Source organism: Scomber japonicus, chromosome 1 (assembly GCF_027409825.1).
Source record: "Scomber japonicus isolate fScoJap1 chromosome 1, fScoJap1.pri, whole genome shotgun sequence".
NCBI lineage: Eukaryota > Metazoa > Chordata > Actinopteri > Scombriformes > Scombridae > Scomber > Scomber japonicus.
The window spans coordinates 13,642,140-13,665,121 of NC_070578.1; the positions used below are offsets into that span (position 1 = coordinate 13,642,140).

At 39.8% G+C, this 22,982-nt stretch overlaps 1 protein-coding gene across 1 annotated transcript; it reads left to right on the forward strand.

The window, feature by feature from the left end:
- The first annotated feature begins 1,307 nt into the window (after nucleotides 1-1,307).
- ube2q1 (ubiquitin-conjugating enzyme E2Q family member 1) lies at nucleotides 1,308-15,511 on the forward strand. The gene is made up of 13 exons (XM_053337535.1): nucleotides 1,308-1,997; nucleotides 2,411-2,515; nucleotides 6,594-6,716; nucleotides 6,995-7,048; nucleotides 7,644-7,784; nucleotides 8,455-8,539; nucleotides 9,135-9,195; nucleotides 9,299-9,389; nucleotides 9,484-9,542; nucleotides 9,730-9,778; nucleotides 9,919-10,014; nucleotides 11,104-11,170; nucleotides 12,226-15,511. Exons 1-13 carry the CDS (start codon nucleotides 1,839-1,841, stop codon nucleotides 12,255-12,257), a joined length of 1,122 nt encoding a protein of 373 aa, XP_053193510.1. The 5' UTR covers nucleotides 1,308-1,838; the 3' UTR covers nucleotides 12,258-15,511.
- Nucleotides 15,512-22,982: the final 7,471 nt, after the last annotated feature.

The window sequence follows — 22,982 nt, forward strand, 5'->3', positions numbered from 1 at the left end:
TGAACAGTTTGGGGTCTCCAGGCCAAAATCTGCAGTTTGGCCGCTGTTACCTACAAGTTCATATCAAGCAGAGAGCACATAGTACACTACAGATGGCAGCTTCTTTATTATATTTTGCACAAAGTAGGTAAGATCTCCTATATTTGAACACCACCTGGCCCAAGTGTTCTGTATTTCAATTAGTCTGTACAAATGTAATTAAAGTGTTCAAACAAGATTTTGACACAGAGTACATCTACAAGATTGGGTCACAAGATTATGTGCTAATGCAGAACCCAGCTGGTATTGTAATTTTGTGGTGCAAATTCCCAAACAAATTTGCAAGAAATCAAATTACCGAAAGCCAAACGGATACACAGTCAACCTGGGGCTCTTGAGTCCCCTGAAGCTCTGCGGCCCCGGGCAGATAGATACTGTAGATAGATAGATAGATAGATAGATAGATAGATACTTTATTGTCCCCGAAGGGAAATTTGTCTTGGACTCTAAGTGCTGAGACATTAATTTAAAAAGATTTATACTTTTAGTTAATATATTATGTATTATTAGAATCAGAATCAGAATACTTAGTCCCAATACTATTAGTCCCAAAAGGGCAATTCATTTCAGTCAGCCCAGTCATAATAAATAGAATAAGATATAGTAAAAGACAACAACAATAGATACAGCAGCTCTCATCCACAATCAAGCATCTTAACAGCATCATCATCCTCACAACATCAGCACCAACCATTGACACTAAGTGAAAAGTGAGATGCAAAGAACCAAGATTAGTGGGTTATGCTTGTTATGCATTTTGAGCATTTAACATCCTTATGGCCGAAGGAAATAAATAATTTGCATAACGATTATTACATTAGATTATGATATCAATATTTCGGCAATTTTAAAGTGTGTTGCTTCTTGTTTACTTTTACCATCTTACTGGGACTTGAGCAATCTTGATTTTGTTCCCTTATAAATGTGTGAGAATTACAATTAAAACCTTGACAGGTTTAGCTAATGTACCATGTATACCTAAGAGGCTATTAGTGGGGGTACTGTTACACCTGATATTTTTCAGTTGAAGACCTAATGACAGACACCTTTTTATGACCAGCCTGTTAAGATTGCCGATTAAACAGAGATAACAGATACGTCACAAGTGAGTATTGGGCTAACATCAACACCCTCCTGCCTCCCCCAAACACACACACACACAGATGTTTGATTAACTCAAATTATCCACTGTGGTGAACTTTTTCTCTCTGCTCTTCAGATACAGTGAGGACGCGCTGAATGCTGGGACTCTGCGGGAACAGGGAGATTGCGGAACGCCATCTTTAAACCCCACAAGAGGCCAGCTACAGTTGAGCACCGGGATGAAAAACACTTTCCCTTCATCGGGATATAAGTTAAGATCCTGGGAATTTATATATGTGTGTTTCCCAGTTAAGTAGGTAACAAGGGGCTGTCCGATGGGACTGAACGGAGACGGCCACGGGACACAGTGAGATCGTTAACATGTTGTTATCATAGGCAGACAACAACAATAGACGGAAAGACAACAACAGTGGGCTAGCATCGCCTTGCTAACGCTGTTTCAAACGCTAGCTGAAAGCTAGCTAACGTAAGCTACTTCATCGGCAAGTCTGTCTGGTTGCGCCAAAACTGTGACCGGGCGCTGTTTGATAGCTGACACTGGGTGTCCAGCTCTATCCAACGGGGCACCCCAACGCCACTTGGACACTTTTAAAAAACAGATTTAGTTGTGAGATTTGCATTGTGGCTTTAGCTAGCTAAAAGCTAAGTCCCGACTTCTCCCCCTCCCCAGCGGCCCGGCCGGAGATGCGTGGAAGATGTCGGTGTCGGGGCTGAAGGCCGAACTGAAGTTTTTGGAGTCCATTTTTGATCCAAACCACGAACGATTCCGGATCATTGACTGGAAGCCCGATGAGCTGAGCTGCCAGTTTAATGTAACTGGGGAAAAGCTGTTAATTATCCACTGTAACATAACGGTAAGGGGACATAAATACAAGCGCCGGGATTTATACGCGTCCCGTGTTGTTCGTTAGCGAGCTAAAGTTAGCTGTTTAACTTGCTAAGTCAGGTAGCAGGCTACCTCCACAACTGTGCAATAATCTGATGCTATGCGGAACGGGTTTTGCGTAGTTTCATTAGCTAGTGTGAATTGGAGCTACGCAGCAAAGGTTGCAGGTTTTGCTGGTATGACAGTCCTACATTACAAACTATCGATAAGCAACCCTAGCTGTTAGCTAACACTGTACTCTGAATGCTAATGTCGTCAACCTAAATGATAAGTTATTTACAGACACCGTGTTAAACCCTGCGACACGCAGGCACATAAGCTAGGTCACACGCATTGCTGAAAGCTAACTGTCTTGTTTCTGTTGTGTTCAACTGTGTTTAGGAGTCTTATCCATCTACGCCGCCTATATGGTTTGTGGACTCTGATGACCCAAGCCTAACACAAGTACTGGAGCGTTTGGAAGATGTGAGAAAAGGCAGCACCCTGGTAATGATCGTGATTCACTTGGTTCACTGTATGTCACTGAAGCGCAGGGTTTCTGTACAGGTAGTGAGAATCTGCTGACAGTTTTATGATGCATTGTAAAAGGATGAACTCAAAGCCTTGTCATCCAACATTTTGCCCAAAGAAGTGTACTTTGTCACTGGATCATCTTTTAATTATAACGTAAGAGCAGTTAGTTACAAGATAACAGACCATTTTAATACCCAGAGAAGTTTCAATAATGATCCATAGATATCATAACAGAACACACTTTTATGGCATGTGTGTGGTATTTGACACATGACTGGGTGAAAAGAGACTTAACTGCATTGCATGGCTTAACAAGTATTGACCAGGCTGCCTCACAGCAGGAGCATTTTCTTTGCATTATTGTGACATCATGTCAACCTGCTGTGATAGAAGGAGGCTGATAATTGTGGTGCTAAATAATCTTTTGTAACTGCTGCTTTATTTTGGGCTTTGACTGATTATACTGGCTCTTATTTAGATGTTTTAAATACTAAGTGCACTTAAAGTTGGATTTTATTTATCCACCATACATTTTTTTTGTCCTTTTTTAATGTTGTTGTGCAGGCTTTTTTCCAATGTCAGACTTGTTTGAGAGTGTTCACTGACAATGAGTTTTTGCCATTTCATTGTCATATTCCCAAGGTTTACCAAAATAGGGCCTTATGTAAGTTTTCTTACAGTATGGCCTTTCAAACACAAACATTTTGCATATGCTGCAGAAATGTGTGGGGCTCTGTTCTTATGACCAAATGGCTGCCTCTTTAGATCATCGGGATAGTCTTTGGGGACTAAATGTGACAAGCTGATCTTTTATCAGGGATGCTCAACAACTTATAAAAATTGAATACTTCATGTGACTATTGTCTTAAACAACATTTTCCCTTGTTGTTTACCAGAGTCTGGTATCAACATTAGTTACAACCAGTCGCAGATAAAATCCATTCAGTTTTTCACACGTTCATTCTTTTTCACACCAGGGCAGTACAGCATTTGCTAAAGCGCTGTGAGATGGGCTTGATGCTAATGCACAAACATGCAAAGACTATAGCATGTTCCATGTGGAACTCCTTTGAAAAATAAACAAAAATGAGGTGCGGTGCAAACTCTGCCAGGTAATCAGCATATTACAAGTCTATAATTGTGCACGGCCATTTGAGAGCAAAGCAGCCAGCAAAAGGTGGTGGCCCATTCACAGAACCACAATTAATAGCTAGCTATATTGCTAGACAAAGTAAGTTTGATAGTACACATGCAGAGCAAACAACAGCCCTCATCTCAAAGTTGATAGTTAAAGAAATGCTTCAGCTTTGTTGAAGGGAAGGGTTTTCAAAGTGTGATGGCCTTTGTTAACCTTGAGTTTACAGTCCCAACATGAAAATATTTAAGTGAGCTGTGCAGTCCGTTGAGTTTGAAAAATAGTCGCTGACCACGCATTCATGGACGTCACTTATAACTGAATCATATGTAATAGTCACCTGTCATTACATATTCAGCTGGGAAATATAGAGTGCAGTTCTGCTGACCAAAGTAATGCCGGAGTTGTATAAAACCTGGCAAATGTGCTTTCCACTGCTACTGAACACTGGTCTCTAAACAGAAAAGCCACGGAAACCATACATGATAACCAAGATGGTGCTAGCCAACACTGAACGCCTGGAATGTGACTCTCAGCCTTGTTTTGCACATTCACTCCAAGTAATCGCCAAAACATGTCATGAATAAACGATGGATTCAGGCTTCAACAGATAAACCATGTGGTTGCATCTGTCAGTTTCCTGGTTTCTTATTTCCGTCACAATACAACCGCAACAGAAGCACTGAAACAAAAAGCAACAACTGCAGAGCTTGCCTGAGCCCAAATCACTGCTGAACGCAATTAAATTCTACTCCTGATGTGCTCCAGCCGTTGCTTGAGCAAAGATGGTCAGTATCTGCCGTCACGTCAGAAAGAGCGTTCACCAAACTATCAGATGCATGAACCCTTGAGTTGACTGATGATAGCTGCAGGTTTTATGGAGGAGCTCATGCCTCTCACTGAAATGTGCTTGTACTTCATTGTGTGGAGAAACTGGAGTATCAAATCTCCACGGTTTACCCCATTGAAGCAACTCTTCTGTCAAAAAAGCCTCAAAGAATTCCAAAGAGGGTTACCCAAAGTGTCTCAATTCAAGCACACCATGTCTGTTTCACTGGAGTGACGACTTGCACCTGCAGATGTCAGCAAGGCTTGCAAGGTTGCATACATTGCATGCTTCCTGGATCTGAGGCACAAACACCTGAGGTTAACAAATGATGATGTTAAACTCGCTGTGCAGGCAAAGGTGTGCAATCTCCTCTCGAGCAGGCCCGAGGGCATGGAAGAGATGGTCACAGTTGAATCAGGATGAAACCGAGCTGTTGGCCAAAAACCACAAAGTGATGCTGTGTCTGCCATCGCAGTCCTGCTTGCTGAGGATTACAACATGGAAATAACTACTGAACTAAACCAGTGCTGCCAAGTGTCCACCCTTCCTCATCGATCCCATGAACTGGAGGAAAACCAACGCAAATAAATATCCACAACTGGCAAAATTAGGAAGGGCATACTTATGTGTGCCTGCAACGTCAATGTCACCAGCGAGGATGTTTTCCACAGCAGGACTTACTTTTAACAGACAGTGCACCTATCTTCATTCCGACCATATGGAAATGCTCATTTAAAACAAATACAAATATGGAGTTGAACATTGCTGTCATTCAGGTATGTTCAGAATTTAGACATGTTTAGAAACAGTCAGTATCATTATGGCTTAGTTGGGTCAGCACCAATTTTCACAAATTGTTATGATATTGATAGAAAATAACTTGTACAAACATCTTTTGAGCTCTATTAACATTGATATGTTATATGAGAAGTACTATAAATAATAATGTTCCCTTATTTGGCTTTGCGGTTGGCATATAGGATTTTGTTAGCTTTTCTTAGACCTGAAGAGTCAGGACCATGCTGCTGTAAACATACTGAGTTGGAGTATGACAGGCTGAGTGCCAATAACCTGTCCTGTCAGAGAGAAATGATCCATTTCTGTCTGTGTGTTTTATGCGGATGGAGGTGGCACACTCCATTATTCTGTGTTTTAAAGGGTTTTGGGGGTTTAACAGTTTAATTGGATTCTGTAGTAGATTCTTGCTCATTGAGACACGCATTGTATCACAGAAGAACATGATATCAAAATAAAAAGATGGCTGTGAAAATGGTGATTGGGTGTCTCTCTCTCCCTCTGTGTGTGTGTGTGTGTGTGTGTGTGTGTGTGAGCATGCGTTGGAGGGGTGGTGGGGATCTTCAAAGAATGGTTGAATAGTTTCCAGTGAATATTGATCAGTAGTTTTGCTTGAAATGCCCATCCCTACTATGTATGTGTTAGTTAGCCTACTTACCCATGCTGCATACTCTGTTTGTAGGACACCAAATAAGCTTTTTATAGGATTGTTGTCAGGTTTTTTAGACAGAAGGAAATTATCCATAACTTCTACACTGCAGTCTGCATTCATATAAAAATACACTGTTGTGAAAGAGACAGGCTATGCCTTCCTGTAGATAGATAAGATCAGTGTTTTACTGTTGCACTGATGTTTTCATGGCATGCTATATTTGAATTGCACTGAATTTGCAAAAAACGAACCGAGCACACTGGCACACTGGCAGCCTAATGACTGTGTAGTCTTTTTTTATTTGGATCTGTCTTCTTTTATTTATTTACAATAACAAATTGTGTTAAAATGTTTTGTCTTATTTAAGTAATTAGCCTAAATACATTGCTTCTCTGATAGATTTACAGTGTCCCATGATAGTAGTTAGAATACATTGCAACACACTGGTGAGTGATGTAAATGTAATTTTTCTTTGCCTCACAAACTCATGAATAATAGTATTGTCACCAGTAGCTATTTGCCAGATGTTTACATGTCTGCTGTGTGGTGGTGTTGTGGTGGTGTTGTGTAGCTGTGTTTGCTATCTTGAACGATTTATTGCACTCTCTTTAACCTCCTTTTTGTGGTTTATCTTTACTAGCTTTTGCAGCAGTTGAAGAAGCTCATTTGTGACCTTTGCCGGCTGTACAACCTTCCTCAACATCCCGATGTGGAGATGCTGGATCAGCCCCTCCCTGCAGGACCTGTGGCACAAGACCGAAAGGCAAGGCTTCCTTAGTTTGTTCTTATCATGTACCTCCCAATGGCCTGGTATTGTATGATACACCAGGACACTGGCTAGAAATAATTAATTAAGGATTATGCACTACATGTTTATATTATAACTGAGATGATGTTCTCCAAGTTTATCAGTAGACAGTGAACACTGGTCTTCTGACATATAAAAGAACAAGCCAGCTCATTGAGTCTCCTGCACACTCCTTTGTTCACTGTATGCAATTTGATTTAATGTCTTGTCTTATGGTGTTTGTGTGTGTGTAGCATGGAACAGAAGAGGTCACATCCGAAGAAGAGGAGGAGGAAGAGATGGGAGAGGTAAGTTATTATATTAATAATAATATATATATATATTATATAATATATTAACCAGGTGCCTGGTGCGGATTATGAATGGGAATCTTTAGGAATCTTATGATGTTATTCTGATTCCTTTGTCTGTGTCTGATTTGATTCAAAATTGATTCTCGATTCAAAACTGCCTTTTTATTTTAAAGAGGTAATTGCATTAATTAATTAAGTCTAAAACATCTTACAGTCTGATGAGAATAACAAAATAAGGGGAGGTAGAGTGCTCCACTGTGTTATTATTAACTTCATGTCTGCAGCAGTGGAGAGCAGCCTCTCTGCTGCACTGTTAGCTCCAGGGAACGACATCACTGTACAAGACACTGAGCAGGTGCAGGGTGTTTGAGGTGAAACAGAGTGAGCACCGAGTTATTTTCCTCACCTTACAGTTGGTTTAAGAACTAGCAATTAATTAACAACATTAGGGAACATAAAGATTTGCCTCAAAAGTTAAAATGATTATCCAAAAATCAAGAGCAACACTGTTCAAATTGCATGCTGTCATGATCCATTTAGTAAAGTATACTGTGCTGTAAGACTGTCTGACATATCAAATATAACCCAGGACATAGAGGATCTGGACCACTATGAAATGAAAGAGGAGGAGCCTGTCGATGGGAAAAAATCAGAGGATGATGGCATCGAGAAGGAGAATCTGGCCATCTTGGAGAAGATACGAAAGAACCAGAGGCAGGACCACTTGAATGTATGTCCTTTGGTAGATACCATTTTTGATTGATGTCTGTATATAAAATATATGTATGCTGCTAATTGTTTTGTCAGTTGTTTTTAGGGCAGCCACTTAAATAACTGAATGACAAATGGGAACGTTTTAGAAGAATAAAAGCTGAAAAATAAGGCAGTTATAAGATATGTCATTAATTTATCTGACAGTGGGGAATGTGACCTGCTTATTAACTTGTTTCTATATACAGCACATGTCCAGGTTTATTTCAGTGTCTGCCCTTCAAGGCAGCATAAACTTATGAAATGATTTGTTTTTGTTCTGGCTCTCAACTTGCTCATCATTCTGTTCAGTGGCTCAACTATGTGCCTGTCCTTGTATCTGCAATGTGTCAAAAATACAGTTAGATCCTAACTAAGAGCTAATGATTCAAGCTTTTCATGCACTTATTTTGTGTATATATATATTTTATATTTTGTAGATTGGTGAAATAGTCTCAAAGAGCGTAGAGAAATAAATAGTGACATCTTGCAGGACAGTGCTTTCTCTTTGATGTTGGCCTGCATTGAGTACAGATGACAGGTTTACCCTCATGGTGAAGAGCAAAGCACCATGTTCTTTGTCTGCATTGTTACATCTGTTATTTATTTTTGTTTAATGATCATTATTATTATTATTATTGTTATTGCAGGGAGCAGTGTCTGGTTCAGTGCAAGCCTCTGACCGCCTGATGAAGGAGCTTAGAGAGATCTACAGGTCTCAGAGTTACAAGACAGGTAATGCTCACCACACAGAGGTCTGTACTTTGGTGCAGATGTGAATGAAAAGAATGAAAACTACACAGATCCAAACCTACAGTCATCCAGTCATCATCTGTTGTATCCACTTTATATGATAGATGTGTTTTGGTGAATATAAACATTGCAACACAAGAGGTATGATGTATTGAGCAAAGCATTTTGAGTAGTGAAATTCAAGTACCTTTTACATCTTGTTTGGATGAGGTCCGCACCACGCTCACTGTTATTTATATACAACTCGTGTGCTTTAGAAATGGCTATAGGCAAAGAAAAATGTATTCTTTGAAATATGAATACCAACCATTTTGAAGATTATTATGATTAGATATTATGCAGATATACCAACAATTTTGATCAATTGTCAACAAATGACTGGTGCAGAATTAGCTGACAGTAGTATGAGACTGGAGGTACCTGTCAAATTCAAAACTAACATTCAAACCTTTGTCTCACTGCATTACTGTTTAGTTTAGTTTATAGAATGAAAAGGGAGATTCAATTGTTACAGTTGTTACTAGGTCTTGCAATGAGAGATGTCTAAAGACTATTATTTAATCAATTTCTTTTGCAGGTATCTATTCAGTCGAGCTTGTTAACGACAGCCTGTATGAATGGCACGTCAAACTAAGGACGTAAGTACCTTTTAGATCCACAGAAAAAATCATGTTGTTTTTTGTTTCGTTTTTTCTGTGTCAGCATAAACACTGACCGACTAACATCATTTAATGCCAACAGAGTGGATCCAGATAGCCCCTTACACAGTGATTTACAAGTCTTAAAGGAAAAGGAAGGAATGGATTACATTTTACTAAACTTCTCATATAAAGTGAGTAAAACTGACTTATTGAAAATAAAATATTTAAGTGTTCGGGAGGCTTTGAAGTCTTTAAATGAACAATTTTTGCCGGTTGTGTCTACAGGATAATTTCCCCTTTGATCCACCGTTTGTCCGGGTAGTTTCGCCTGTGCTTTCTGGAGGGTGAGTTCATTTAGCATGCACACTTAATAGTTTCTTCCATCCCCATAGTCCGTTTTCAAGTTGAAGCAGAGTTTATGGGATTAAAACCGGGGGGGATTAAAAAGTGCAGACATACAAACAGGAAGAGGGCTTTCTTGCACTGTTCTGAAAAAGCTTCCTCTGCTCATTTGTTTTATCTTTGCTTTAGTTACGTTCTCGGAGGAGGCGCCCTGTGCATGGAACTTCTCACCAAACAGGTATGTCAAATGTATTTTTTTCAAAATAAAATGAAAGTCAATTTGCATTGCTTTATATAAAGTGTTTCAATGCATTGTACTTACATCTGTTTTTACATTTTGAAATCTACTCTTATTGACACTGTGCTTCCTGATTGCAGGGTTGGAGCAGTGCCTATTCCATTGAGTCTGTCATCATGCAGATCAATGCCACTTTAGTCAAAGGAAAAGCCAGAGTGCAGTTTGGAGCCAATAAAGTAAGTGAGGAAGCAGCAGCAAAGGTTCATTTAAAGTCAGGAAATGTCCTGTAATAGGTTGATATCACTGTTTCATTTCATCCTTTTCTCTTTCTTCTTTCCCCTGTCAGATAAGAGTTAAGTGTAACAGGCAAATTTGATCAAGATTATTATTAAAGTACATGTTTTTTCCTTACATTTAAATCTCTGCATCATTTCATTGTAGGAGCTATTTTAAGCTCACTGGATGCCTTTAACAAAAGTTACTGAAATAGTTTTTCTCTTTGGGGATCAAGGGCAAATGGAGCACTGTTTATTTTTAAGCTCGTATTGCATAATGTTCGCATTATAATGAATATGCGAAGTTTTTTTTAATCAGAGCTTTCCCTATAATTTGATCTTTTAACCCTTCTATCCTAAAATTAGAATAGTTTTCACCCTAGCTTGTTTTGGGAGTGCACGTTTTGTTGATGTTGCATCTACTTACTGACAGTTGTATGAAAGCTCTTTCAGTCCTGGAAAACAACCACCATGAAGAGCATTACCCCTTATACAACTTAAAGATAGTCTGACTGATCTAGGGTGAATGGGGTGTAACACTTGAATAGGGGTTTCTTCAATATCCATAGTTACTGTATGGTCATTATAGTATTTCTGCAATTTCTTACTGTAGATACTGTTAGCATTGTTTGTAATTGTAAAGATCCATAAATACATATGATTGTAGAATGGAAGTTGTGACATTAAGTTATGAAGTACGAAAAGTATGTCACTATTTTCATAATGTCTTGTGTAGTTCTGTTGTTTAGCAGTGATGTGTGCTGAAGTGCAGGTGCAGAGCCAGGTCTTATGTGACTGGTTATAATAACCAGGCATCTGTGTGTCAAAGCAGCCTGGTATGAATAACCAAACAAGGGGAGACTGTGTGTTCATTGAACTGCACCATACAGACAGTTCTCCTTTTGAAATGGGAGATTGTGCGATAAGCTTTTTTCTTTTTTTTTTTTTTGCTTGTAGAAAACAGCTGTCAGTGCTGTTTCCTGTTCTGTACTGTCATCATAAACGCAGTGCACACTCTAAAGTTGACTTGATTTTCATCTTTGAATGCAGAACCAGTACAATCTTGCCAGAGCACAGCAGTCCTACAAATCCCTGGTTCAGATCCACGAAAAGAACGGTGAGTGTTTTTGTCTCCAGTTTCATAGAGAGTGTATTGCTGACCTTGTTTACTGAAACCAAATCCCTCCCATGCATCAAAGTGCAGGGAAATGAGTGCTTACACTGGTGTGTACGTACCAAACACGGATAACATTTACATGTATGTAGTCACTTTATTGCACTCAATTACTTCTGATTTCACACCAGCCCATCTAAATCAAATTGTTTGTTACTGACAACACAGTTTAATTTCTCACATGTATCATAGTTTACACTGAAGGTCAAATATTTTACCAACACAACAGAAGCACACCAGTGTTTGTTTGATTATGGAAGGTATATCTGCTAAATAATAGTTTGGACAACAATTTGGTTATTAAGCATGTAATATGTTGAACAACAGCCCACACTACATTTAACTGCAGGTGAGAGTATGAAAATTGGGCTACTGTATTGAGCTATATTTAATTGTATCAAACATAAAAAGAATATAAAAGAGAGAGCTACACTTTGCATTACAAATCAGAGAGACAGAATACAATGTACTTGTGTGTGTATTTGTGTTTGTGTTTGTTTCATAGATTAATTCATGTGACAATTGTGTTTTCTGTCAACTGACCATAATTTAAAGTATTGGCCCATCCTATTGCTGTTTGCAACATGACTAATACAACACTGGTAGTTGTCAGAAACCATTAATTGTATTGAAGGGGTCAGATTTTAGGATTAAATTTAGGTTCCAATCTTGTCTTTTCAATTTAAGATGTAATGCAACCCTTTTGTTTAGATGAGCAATGTATCAAACCCCTAACTATAACAGTCAATGAGGAAGTGTGTTACTAATGTGATCTGTAGAATATGGCAAGCAGAAAGTTTCATATTTATTTTCTCTATCAATAATCACTTAAAACAAATCACAATGACAAGATGTTTTACTGCAATCAATAAAGAGTACTGTGTATGTGAATGTATGAATATGTAACTACCTGCAATACTGTTGGTGGTGAACAGTGGATTGTTTTCTTTTTTTCCCTAATGTATAGTCATTTTCTGTTGTTGTGCTTTTTCCTCAAGGCTGGTACACACCCCCAAAGGAGGATGGCTAAAACAGACTCTTGCCTTTCTTGCACTGGGACCATATGTCTTAGATTTTTGTTTTTCCCTTTTCCTTGCGACCAATTTTTTTTTTCTTTTTCTTTTTTTTTTTTTAATCGTACAAACCATTTTGTTCTCTACATGAGAGTTTGAACTTCAAACCAAATTCCTCAGTGACCACCCACAAACTAGCACATGAACACACACACACCTGAAATTTACATCCAAGCCCATCAGCTGCTCGCAAGGTTTTCCTCTCTTCAGATATTTATCTCTCTGTACATCTATTGTCTGAAACAATCTCATTTTACCATTGCGACATTCATCCCATACTCCAGGAGAACAGTGGACTCGAACATTCTGCAAAGTCTCCATTTGGTTTTGGCAGCGAGCATGCCAAGGTTACTTACTAGCTGTAAGTTGAAAGGTGCAGCATGATTTTATCCTCAAGCGGTGGCAGTCTGACGCTCCAGGCGCTGCACACTGCCTGTGTGGCCACATATTGGATCTGAGAATGGCATGCGACATTCCTGGATATGATGCAGTGGTGGCTGGAACGGAGATATAAATGCTGGGTGGTGGGAGGAACCACCGCCACCACCTGTCTCTCCATGGACAGCCTCCTGTAATATTGTGCTCATGTATTATCTTTGTAATGCCAAGATCCCTCCTCTGGAATAACATGCTTCTGAGGCCAGCTCGCTTTCAAACCTCATATATTTTAAAGCTTGAAGACCTGAGGTTGGGAGGAAGATAAAGACACCTTTGCAGACCTGAGTGGGACAGTCCATAATAATGAACAGCATCCTTTTTAGCTCCAAAGTTGGAGACCACTGTCGTCATCATCATCATCATCATCACAACCAGCTACTGGACCACTCCCTGCAAGGGGAGGATTAGTGTGTGGCGTGGCTGGAAACAAAAGGAACATGACCAGGCAAAGTAGGGGTGTGTTGGGATCGGCTCACACTGTAATGTAGTTGATTTTAACTCCACATGTAAACATGTAAATTTGTATTTCTGCAAAAGGATTTAATTGTTTATAATGTAACCTTGTCTGGGTCTTTGGCTGGGCAGAGACTGTATTAGTATATACCCTTGACTATTAACAGCAAGGGCACTGCAACTTCTCAAGACCCATTTAGAATAAGAAAGAGTTGCTTCATGGGTACTCTTGCAGAAGGAAACAAAAGTACACCATGTTCTTATGTAAGCTTAATGACTACTGCGGTTTTGTTCATTTTTTTTATATATTGATTTGTAATCCTTGTGTTATTGGCAACAATGACAGTACCATTCCCCTTATTTGATGGCACCTCTTTACTACAATGGCCGTAACAATGATGGCGTAGGCGCAACTGTTTCTGGCATTCCCAGAGGTTCGGCTATTCATATCTAATCACTCAAACCGGATGAACCTCAGTAAGGCTATGCAGTGAAGACACAGTCTTGTGGAGTTTTGTTGTACTGAAGAAAAGTAGTCTTAACAGTGTAATCACCTGCTTAGTTCTTGTAGCTGGTTCACATCCTGACCACTTTGCCAATCCTGCAGTCGTAATAGTCTGGGAAAAAAAAAAAGTGACCTTTATCTTCTGACTTTTCCTTGACCTCATGGCTGTTTAAAAAAGCAGCCAGAGTTACAAATTCACAGCAATAGTCTCGACCACATACCTACTGGCCTCACACCTGGGAAGATCGACTGGAGTCCGTTCCATTTCCAGAATATTTGTTCAGGTTTGATAAATATTTGTTCAGATTTGCTACAGGAAGGACCCAGCTCTTCCCATTACCACCTCTCTGGTTACTATTCATAACCACTCTCAGCACTGCTGTACCCCTCACGCGCCGAATCTTTGATGTAATGTGAATAATATGCAGAAAACTGTGTGGAGCATTCCAATTAATGCAGTTACACGTTTGTTGTGGGTGTTCTATTGTGTGGTTATTTGCATTGTTTTAAGTATATTGTCCTGAAAACCAGCATAGAAAGCTTAGTTATGCTAATTCATACAGCCATTCCTCATTTTTGCGTTCATTTAGAATTTTCTCAGTAATACTAACCTCAGTCACATTACCAATATCTTCTAAACAGGTAGAGATGGGTACAAAACAGAACTTGTTTCATGTCCAGCACATGTCTGACATATGTTAAGGATATGACAAGAGTCACACTCCCTTCTTGTTTTACCACAAGTAAAACTTTAACATGACTTAAGGATCATTGGCATGGTTGTTAGCTGTTGTGATGCCATTGGTAAAGTACTAATCACTTCATTCTGGTCACATTGTCGAGCTCACCCCTGCATTCTCTGGAGAAGCAAACTCAGGAATACATACTGCACACTTGACTTTGCAAAGGATTGCTTCAGAATATCGTCATAAAATGCGAGATTGAATGTGTCAATCATTTTTCGGGGTGCCATTTAAAAATGATGCCCTCGTCTCACCAATAGGCTTTGCAGTGTGTTTTGCTGTCGTATTGCACACACTTGATTTAGATTTTCTGAGTACCATTAAGGTTGATAAATAATTACCAAGAAAGTTTTTGGAATGATCAGATATCGGGAGCAGGGATTTGATCCCACCTTCATATCATCCTGTGCTTTATGAGGGGTTAAGAACACGTCAACCCTGTCTCTTTGATATTGCTGTATTTTGCATGTCAATATATCAATGGGTGTTTTTCCCTAAGCTACTGAAGGCAAAGTGTGGTTGGTTGGGGTGGTAAAAAGATTAGATGTATCCATTTTTTGCATTAATTGTTTACTCAACTAGTGGTTTCCTTTCAGAGCACAAGGTCAATTTTCCATGTGCGTTGCTTATTGAAACAGGTCAGATATAGGAGACACATGTACGACATGTTCGGATTACCTTTTGAAGATGCCAGGATTCCCAACAAAAAGTAGCAGTTTAGATTTGTGTGCCATCAGAACAATTGTGAGCCTACATCTTTAACCTGACATTTTTGAATAACAGTGTACCCAAGTCGTTTGTGCACTGAATAACAGCTTCTCTTAAATCAACACAAGTTGTCTGACTAACAAAAACCTTTTCTGCTTTGGCAAGCGCCATATTGATCTGAGGTCTGAACTAGCCTGATTCTGGGTTCCTTGCTTCATTAACTGCGGTGGCCGGGTTATAAAGTTATGCACTGTTAGCATGCTTTTGGTTTGGTTTCTTTTTTTCCATTGCAAGGGTGATTTTGACCATGTAAAGTAATTTGTAAACTTGCATCAAGTTTATGAATAAAGAATTTTATGAAATATCTCCATGTTGTTCTTTTTAATATAACCTGTCAAAACCAAATGTGAAAGTACAATATTTGCTATGTGAAATGTATGCAAAATCTGCCTGGTATTGCATGAATTTGTATATTCCAGTACACTGGAATAGTTGATAGTATTGACAGACTGGGAAAGAACACCAACTTTACCTACAATCAACAACCCACCTTAGATCCAGAGCTACACCCTACTCCAAATGTGTCTTGGCCTTGCAGCTAATATATTTCTTGTGCCTTACAAGAGTACGTGGAGTATTTGCAAAAAGATTCAGGCAATCATGATGTTTGAAAGAGAGATAGTGCACATGAGCCAGTGCACTTGATCCCTTGACTTGTGGTGTAATACTGAAACCCTTTTTTGTTTCCGCTCCTAACCCTTACACACATTTCATGTCTCACTTTTGGCCTTTGTTGTGAAACACATTTTATCTAGGAAGGTGCAATTTTAAATTGAACACACTGACTTTCACCCTTTTTGACAAAAACTACATCTTGGAGCCTACATTGTTAAAATTATACTAATCACTGTTGGATAATCATCTAACACCCAGGTATGCATTTCAAGCACAATAACTGAAATCAAAAGTGTGGATTAATATTAGATTTAGTTTAAATCAATTAGTTCAGCAACATCACAGATATTAGGTCAAATGTGTTTCTGGTACTGTAGGGTATTGTTGCACATTCACTAAATAATAGCAAAAACTGCACTGTACATGGGTATGATACACATTACATTATGACATTCAAATGTCTGGAAACATTACACATGCAAAACAAAAAACAGTTACAGCTTGTGCAGTTCAGTCAGAGGGCAGTGGATGGGCTAAACTTTGAGTTAATGTGTTGGTGAGCAGTGATTTATAGAACCTTGTAGTGGCTGAGAAAAGTGGTGCAGAGCGAGTGTGGTAAGCAGACTTTTATGCCTAGTATTTGTAATAATAGATTTCATCTTTCTCTGCAACATGTTGGACATTTCATAGGCTTTGTATTGTAATGGTTGTGTGTCCTAGAAGCCACCACTAGATGGTACTGGAGCACTCTTGTAACTCACTGGTGGCATTCAAGTACTGTGACTCTGTCCTCTTGTAACATCAGCAGTCAGTGCTCCATTATAACACTCATTCCTGCTCTTATCTATGTGGCTTATTTCCTTCAAGGTTGAATGAATGAATAATGAATAATAAGGTAATTTGTTTAAGTGGTAAGAGTGCTATTGACAGGGTACCATATGATATGAACGGCTCATATTCTCTCATCAGAAATTGTTACAGTGCGCTGCTCTCATAGATGTTAGCTTTGTGATAAATAGCAGAATCAATGCCTATCAGTTCTTATGAGGAACAGGAGAGCAAGTAGATGGAAAGATGACCTGCCCTCTATTGAGTGTGTGGTCGATCATGTTGCAGCCTGGATAGTTATGGATATTAGAAATCACTCAAACCATGTTATTCATCATGTCTTCCATTCCTATCCTGCTCGTTTCTTGCTTTTTATGTTCATGATGCCATTTTTTAATCACACGCAAAGGTATTCTCTTAAAGATCACCGGCAGCCATCTTTAAAAAAGTGGACTTGCATATTCAGTTCATTGAGCAACCACAACAACCATAAATAAACCAAACAAACCACATCTTTCATTGATGAATTGCATTCTCCTTTAGGAGACTTGGTATCTGTGTGAGGATGATTGCAAACCCGGATGAAAAGGGCAGAATGTAGTAAGAAGGAGGAAAGCGAAAAGTAGAACACAGCACGTAAACAGAAGGCCAATTGCCTATTATTGCAGCAGTTTTTATTTTTGTTCATGTGTGAGTTGCTCTTTGCTCAAGAGGAGCAGGAATCATTATGCAGCTTCAGCCAGTTGGTTTGTCCAGCCTGTCGTTCTCTTCAGACGCAACACAGTGAGGAGACTGACAAAGCTTTCAGGCCAGACGAAAGAGACTGTGTATCTCTGTGATTAACGTGCTAGTGCCCACACAGAGACAGCAAGAAAGAGCTGACTTTTCCTACCTCCTCTCATCCTGGGCCAGAGCAAAGCACATGGTGGCCTGCATTCAGAATCAGCAGGAGTTGACTGATAGCCTGCAGCATAACGGCTGTGTCCATCAGAGCTTGACTTTCTGGGCATTGCCTCCCATCAGTAGCATACCATGCTCAAGTGTAACCCCAGATTCATCAGGGAAGCAGCCAGGATTTTAACCTTCTGCCTTGCTGATCATCCTTTTCTCACCAGCCAGGTCAAGGCTGTACTAACAATGTTTTATTACAGATAAGTGAGTTGAAACTGGCATTAGCATTTAATAAGGATTTGATTTACTGATTCCACTCCATCAACAAAATTTGCAGTTATGGTAAATTAAATAGGCCAAAACAGAACACTGTATCTGGTCTTCTACCAGCCATAAACAGCCCACTCCACTTTTCATTATTCTCCACTGGCTCCCTGTTGCTGCTCACAAAGTTCAAGTCACTAAAGCTCGCCCACAGAGTGGCCACTTGCACAGCACCCACCTACATCATTTACATGTGCCTTCTTGTCCACTAAGATCTGCAATGAACAAAGACTATTGTCACTGTGAGGCAGGAAATCTCAGTTCTAATTCTCCTCCTGTGTGGTCCCTTTTGTGGTGGATGTTACCAAACTTGATTTGATCAGCAGAATCCCTTTCTTTCTGCAAAAATTGCTTGGATACCCACCTCTTCCGAGAGTACTTATATGTGCTTTCTCTATTGCTTGATCCTTCTCTTGTTCTTTCTCAAAAGAACAAGCCAGGCTTGTGGCACTTTTTGCATGCAGGAGTGTTGCTAATGCACTTAATCTTGGTCTATAGTGGCTTGGATTGTAACCTATTTGTACGTCCCTTTGGACAAAAGTGTCTGCCAAAGAAAGAAATGTAAATGTGAAGTAATAGTTTAACATTTTGAGAGATGGGTATATTTGCTCTCAGAATACAGACTCACAAATGAATATGTTATATCCATGTTTGTTTAACGTGTATATAAAAAATGTAAAAATAGAACAATTTGCTGTGTTACCATTGCACAGAATCAGGTTAGCTGTTTCCTACTTTTCCCAAATCTTAGTGCTAAACTAAGCTAGCCAGCTACTGGCTCCAGCTACTATATCAATCTTTGCACCAAACTCCAGTCAAGAAAATGAAGTGCACTGTGCAAAAGAAGCTCAAAATCTTAAACTACCAATGTTGGACCCATCTAACAATGAGCATAAAGGAGAGAATAATTGTTTCCTGGCTGTAGCCAAAATTAGGAAGTGGTAGAGTGGATCTGAACTCTAATTTTCTAATATGATATAGCCTACATGTAAATTATATTCATTATCTTGCAATCAAATGCTTTCTAACCTCATCGAGCATTGCTTGGAGTAAGGAAACAGCTACAGTATGGTGTCTCATTAGTAGTTAACTAATTGCAAGAGCCTGTAGTTATCTCCTTTTCAGTTTCATTTAATTAATGTAATCTGTTGCTGCCAGGTTCTCCGGTCAGTGTCCTGAAGATGCATTAAACAGTGCAGGAGTAAGGGAACCAAACCAGAGGCTTTTACAGACAGCAGGTGCTTCCTGATATTAACAGACAAGCAACACTTGTACAGTGGTCTGTGTGAGCCTTGTTAGAGTAAATTGAGAATACAGGCACAGAGCTGCAGTAATGACGTCTGGCTTTGAAAGACATGGCACAATCATGGGCTGACGCAATCCCACTGTGACTCTGAATGACCTGATGTTAGAGCAGAGCATCTGGAGAGCAATAAGACAGGTGTCATCCCCACAGACACTGTTATTATACGGCCATAAAAACCTCCACAGCTCACATCTTGTTGCTGTGGAACGAAACATGGCATTCATTCATTACGCACTAAGAGCAAATAACATTTTGAAATTTAGGTCTGAGGTTATGGTGTCTAAATAACCACATTATATTTGAATTGAATGAAGAAAAATGAACATAGTTCAAATTGGTGGTTTAATAGTCCTGTCTGTGTTTTTCATCTGTCTAATTGTCTCTGGGTGTGTCCTTGGAAGGGAGTATGTCAATGCTCATCACCAGTCAGTGGCAGATTTACCTTGAAGGACTTGAAAATAAATTGGAGCCTGTGATGAGGCGCAGAATTGTAAATTAATCAAAATCTTTTGAACCAACACACACACACACACACACACACACACACACACACACACACACACACACACACACACACACACACACACACACACACACACACACAGAGAAAGACAAATGGTCAAACTTGAAGAAAAAGACAAAAAAGTGATGGATCTCATTACTCATTCAGCACGTGTGTCATTTTAATAGGGACGCTAACACCTCTTCCACTGGAAAACACTGAGCATCAAGATAACCAGAAAATAATGTGTATGACCGTGTAACTTCCATTTTGGTGTTTTACTTGTTTTTATATGTTGCAAAATCAGTTTCATGAATCTAGGTTACTGAAATCATGAAAGGGTTCAATCTTATGAGATGCAGTGCTTTTTTTTATTCCTGAAAAGATATTTTAGTGGTTCACTGCTTTTATCCACCAGCAGCAATGTTTATGATCATCTGGCTCAGAGAAAACATTAAGCTTCATATTTCCACTGGTAAAAGAGAAGACTGCACAAGGCAGTCAATACCACTTTGAAAGTGAAACCAGTCTTATTTAATTTCGAGTAACCCAAACATTTTTAGGAGAACACAATCGCTTGCAGGACCACTGAGTGACTGACCTTCACAGGCCCTCTTTCATGTCTCCATTAAAAGACTCACTTCAAATGTATTCGCAGTTTGCCTCTCAGGCTGCAGCAACGTCACAATCAAGAGCCAGAATGCATACATTACACTAAAAGGCCGGCCTCAAAATCCAATTCTCCCTGGCTTGAAGTGTATGTAAATATTAATGATCCATGCATCTGCATTTTGCTCCATATTCTTCATGGGTCTTTTCATTCAAATCAGATAAGTCTTTCAGTGAGGACACTTTGGATATTTTTCCCCAGTTTTCAATCACTCAAGACTAGGTGCCTTTTAAAGAATACATAATTAGTTCCTTCAAATGTTCTATGTCATATTGGTATGCAGTGAGAGGGCTGTAAAAACTAAAAAGTAGTCAAATCAAGCCACAGACACATCTACTCTTCTTCTATGCTTGGTCACAAGATGACCAAATAATACCTTTTTTTGTTGATTGTTTAGGATGGTCTTTACTTTGAATGTTACTTGCTTTTCCTGCCTGTGCTGAAAGATAGCCCGGGGTTCAGTTCAGCGTGACGATATGCTTCCCTGCGCAGTCTTATACTTCAGACCAAGCTAAATGGATTTCCATTAGAGGGGCTATGACTCATTCCAGATGCTTACTCAATACTGTGTGGGCACTGTAGCAGAAAGTTTCCTCCAGACAGAACAAAAAAGGACAACAAAACCAAACACTCCTGTATGAGTGTATGAATGTCCAGAGAAGGCTGTGCCTTGTACCATTTGCATAGCTTGTGTACTGATTATCACAGCAAAAAAGGTTGCCATCTATATTGTGGTTGTAAAGAGAAAAACATGGATGCTGTCTAACAAAGAAAAATAAACAGAAAATAAGACAGATTGCTAACTAGCTCCCTGAGTAAGTAATAAAGAGTAGCTAGGCCATCTTAATGGGAATTAGTTCAGTTGAATTGCATCTCTGACCCATCAACTCACTTAGTTGAAACTACCTATTATATCAACATCTGTTTGTGTGGGAGAGCTGGGGGCAGTGAGTGCATGTTATGTTCCTCTGCTGCTATGTATATAACTCTTCAGCACCATGTCTGGACTCAGGCTAGACCTGCATCGGGCGATCAATAGGAAAAGCAATGATCTCAGTGAAATGGACCATCTATCTTACCATGATTACCTTATGCAGCTCCTTGACTGCAGAGAAGAGCTGGAACTGAATTATTGTCTGAGCATCGATTTGAAACTGTCTTAAAGAAGCAGCACTCTCTTCTCATTAGAAGTTCTGTGGGATCTTCATGAATGTGTCAAAGATAAACAGAAACAGCATTTTGTGATGTGTTTGGAATTAGAGCAGGTGTATATCTTATAAAGCCTGTACTTTTCCCTGCCAGGAAAGGTCAGGAGTTGAAAGGATGTCTTAAAGGTGTAGTAAGCGATAATAATCCAATACATTTTGAGTCAAAATCACAGAATCTCTCCTCACTATTCGCTAACTGTCCCTTCTAAGTGTGCGCTGAAAAAAAGTCCGGTCTCAATACACAGCCTGGGCTCTGAGATTTAGCAGATATGTGGCTCGGAGCGAGCCAACCAGGCGGGGAGTTCCGGTCCTCTGAAATGAGGCCAACGCGGAAGTAACTTATAACTGCATTCTATCAAGAGGCCACCAGGGGGGCGACCGTTTTGGTGTCAAAAGGACTTTCGTCTCTATACAAGTCAATGGAGAATTCACCAACTTCTCACTTGAGTTCTTACCTCAGTAAACGTTTTCAAAATGTGTTTATGGTCTCAATCGCTAGTTTAAAGCCTTCTTCAATGCAGTATGATGTTCATTTGTGAAATTTTGGCCTCCCTGATTTTATATTTGACGATAAAGCAGGGTATGCATTAGGGCGTGGCTACGTCGTGATTGACAGGTTGATTGCACAATGTCCTCGAGATCCAGCCCTCGCAACCTCCCCACTCCGCCCTTGCCCCCGCCTCATGCCCATATAAGTAGAATCAGTGTTTTTATTTTTCCCAGCATGCAATTTTCACGGTCAGACTGAGGGGTACGCAGTTGGAGTGAGAAACGTCTGGTACAAACATAGTGGAGACAGAGAGGTGACCAAGAAACATCCAGAGAAGACAAAGTTAGAAGAACATTTAATATAAAAGAAGGACTTTGACCAGACAAAGACTCGCGAACACATCGGTGTGGTTTTATACCGGCGGAGGGACCAACGGAGACCCGGCGGAGGAGCGGAGAGTGAAGGCGGACGCTGATCTGCCGGACAGGTGAGCAACATCAGCGCTGCTTCACATAAACTGTTATGTCACCCGCTGACATTCAGCTCACTGTCTAGTTAGTCAGGATGTTGTTGTTGTGATGTTATCTGTAAAGTAGCAGAGTTGTTACTACAGCTGTTTGATGCTCTGCACATTAGCTTCGCAGCTAACGTTAGCAGCGTGCTAACGTGACCTACAACGTAGCTGCTGTATAGTTGCTCGCTGTGTATCTGGTGTTTGTTCACTGCTTTGATTACAGTCATGAAGACATGTAAACACAGGTTTGCTATCACAATAATCTCACGCGGTCTGGTGTTAGCCAGGCTAGCCACCTGTACTATCAGAGAAATATATGCTGCTGTCAAACTAAAGCTAACTTTCCGTCCCACAGCGGACGCTTCAGACCCGCCATGTTGGTCAGCTTGTGCAGAGGTTACGTCCGTTACCATGACAATGCATGTCC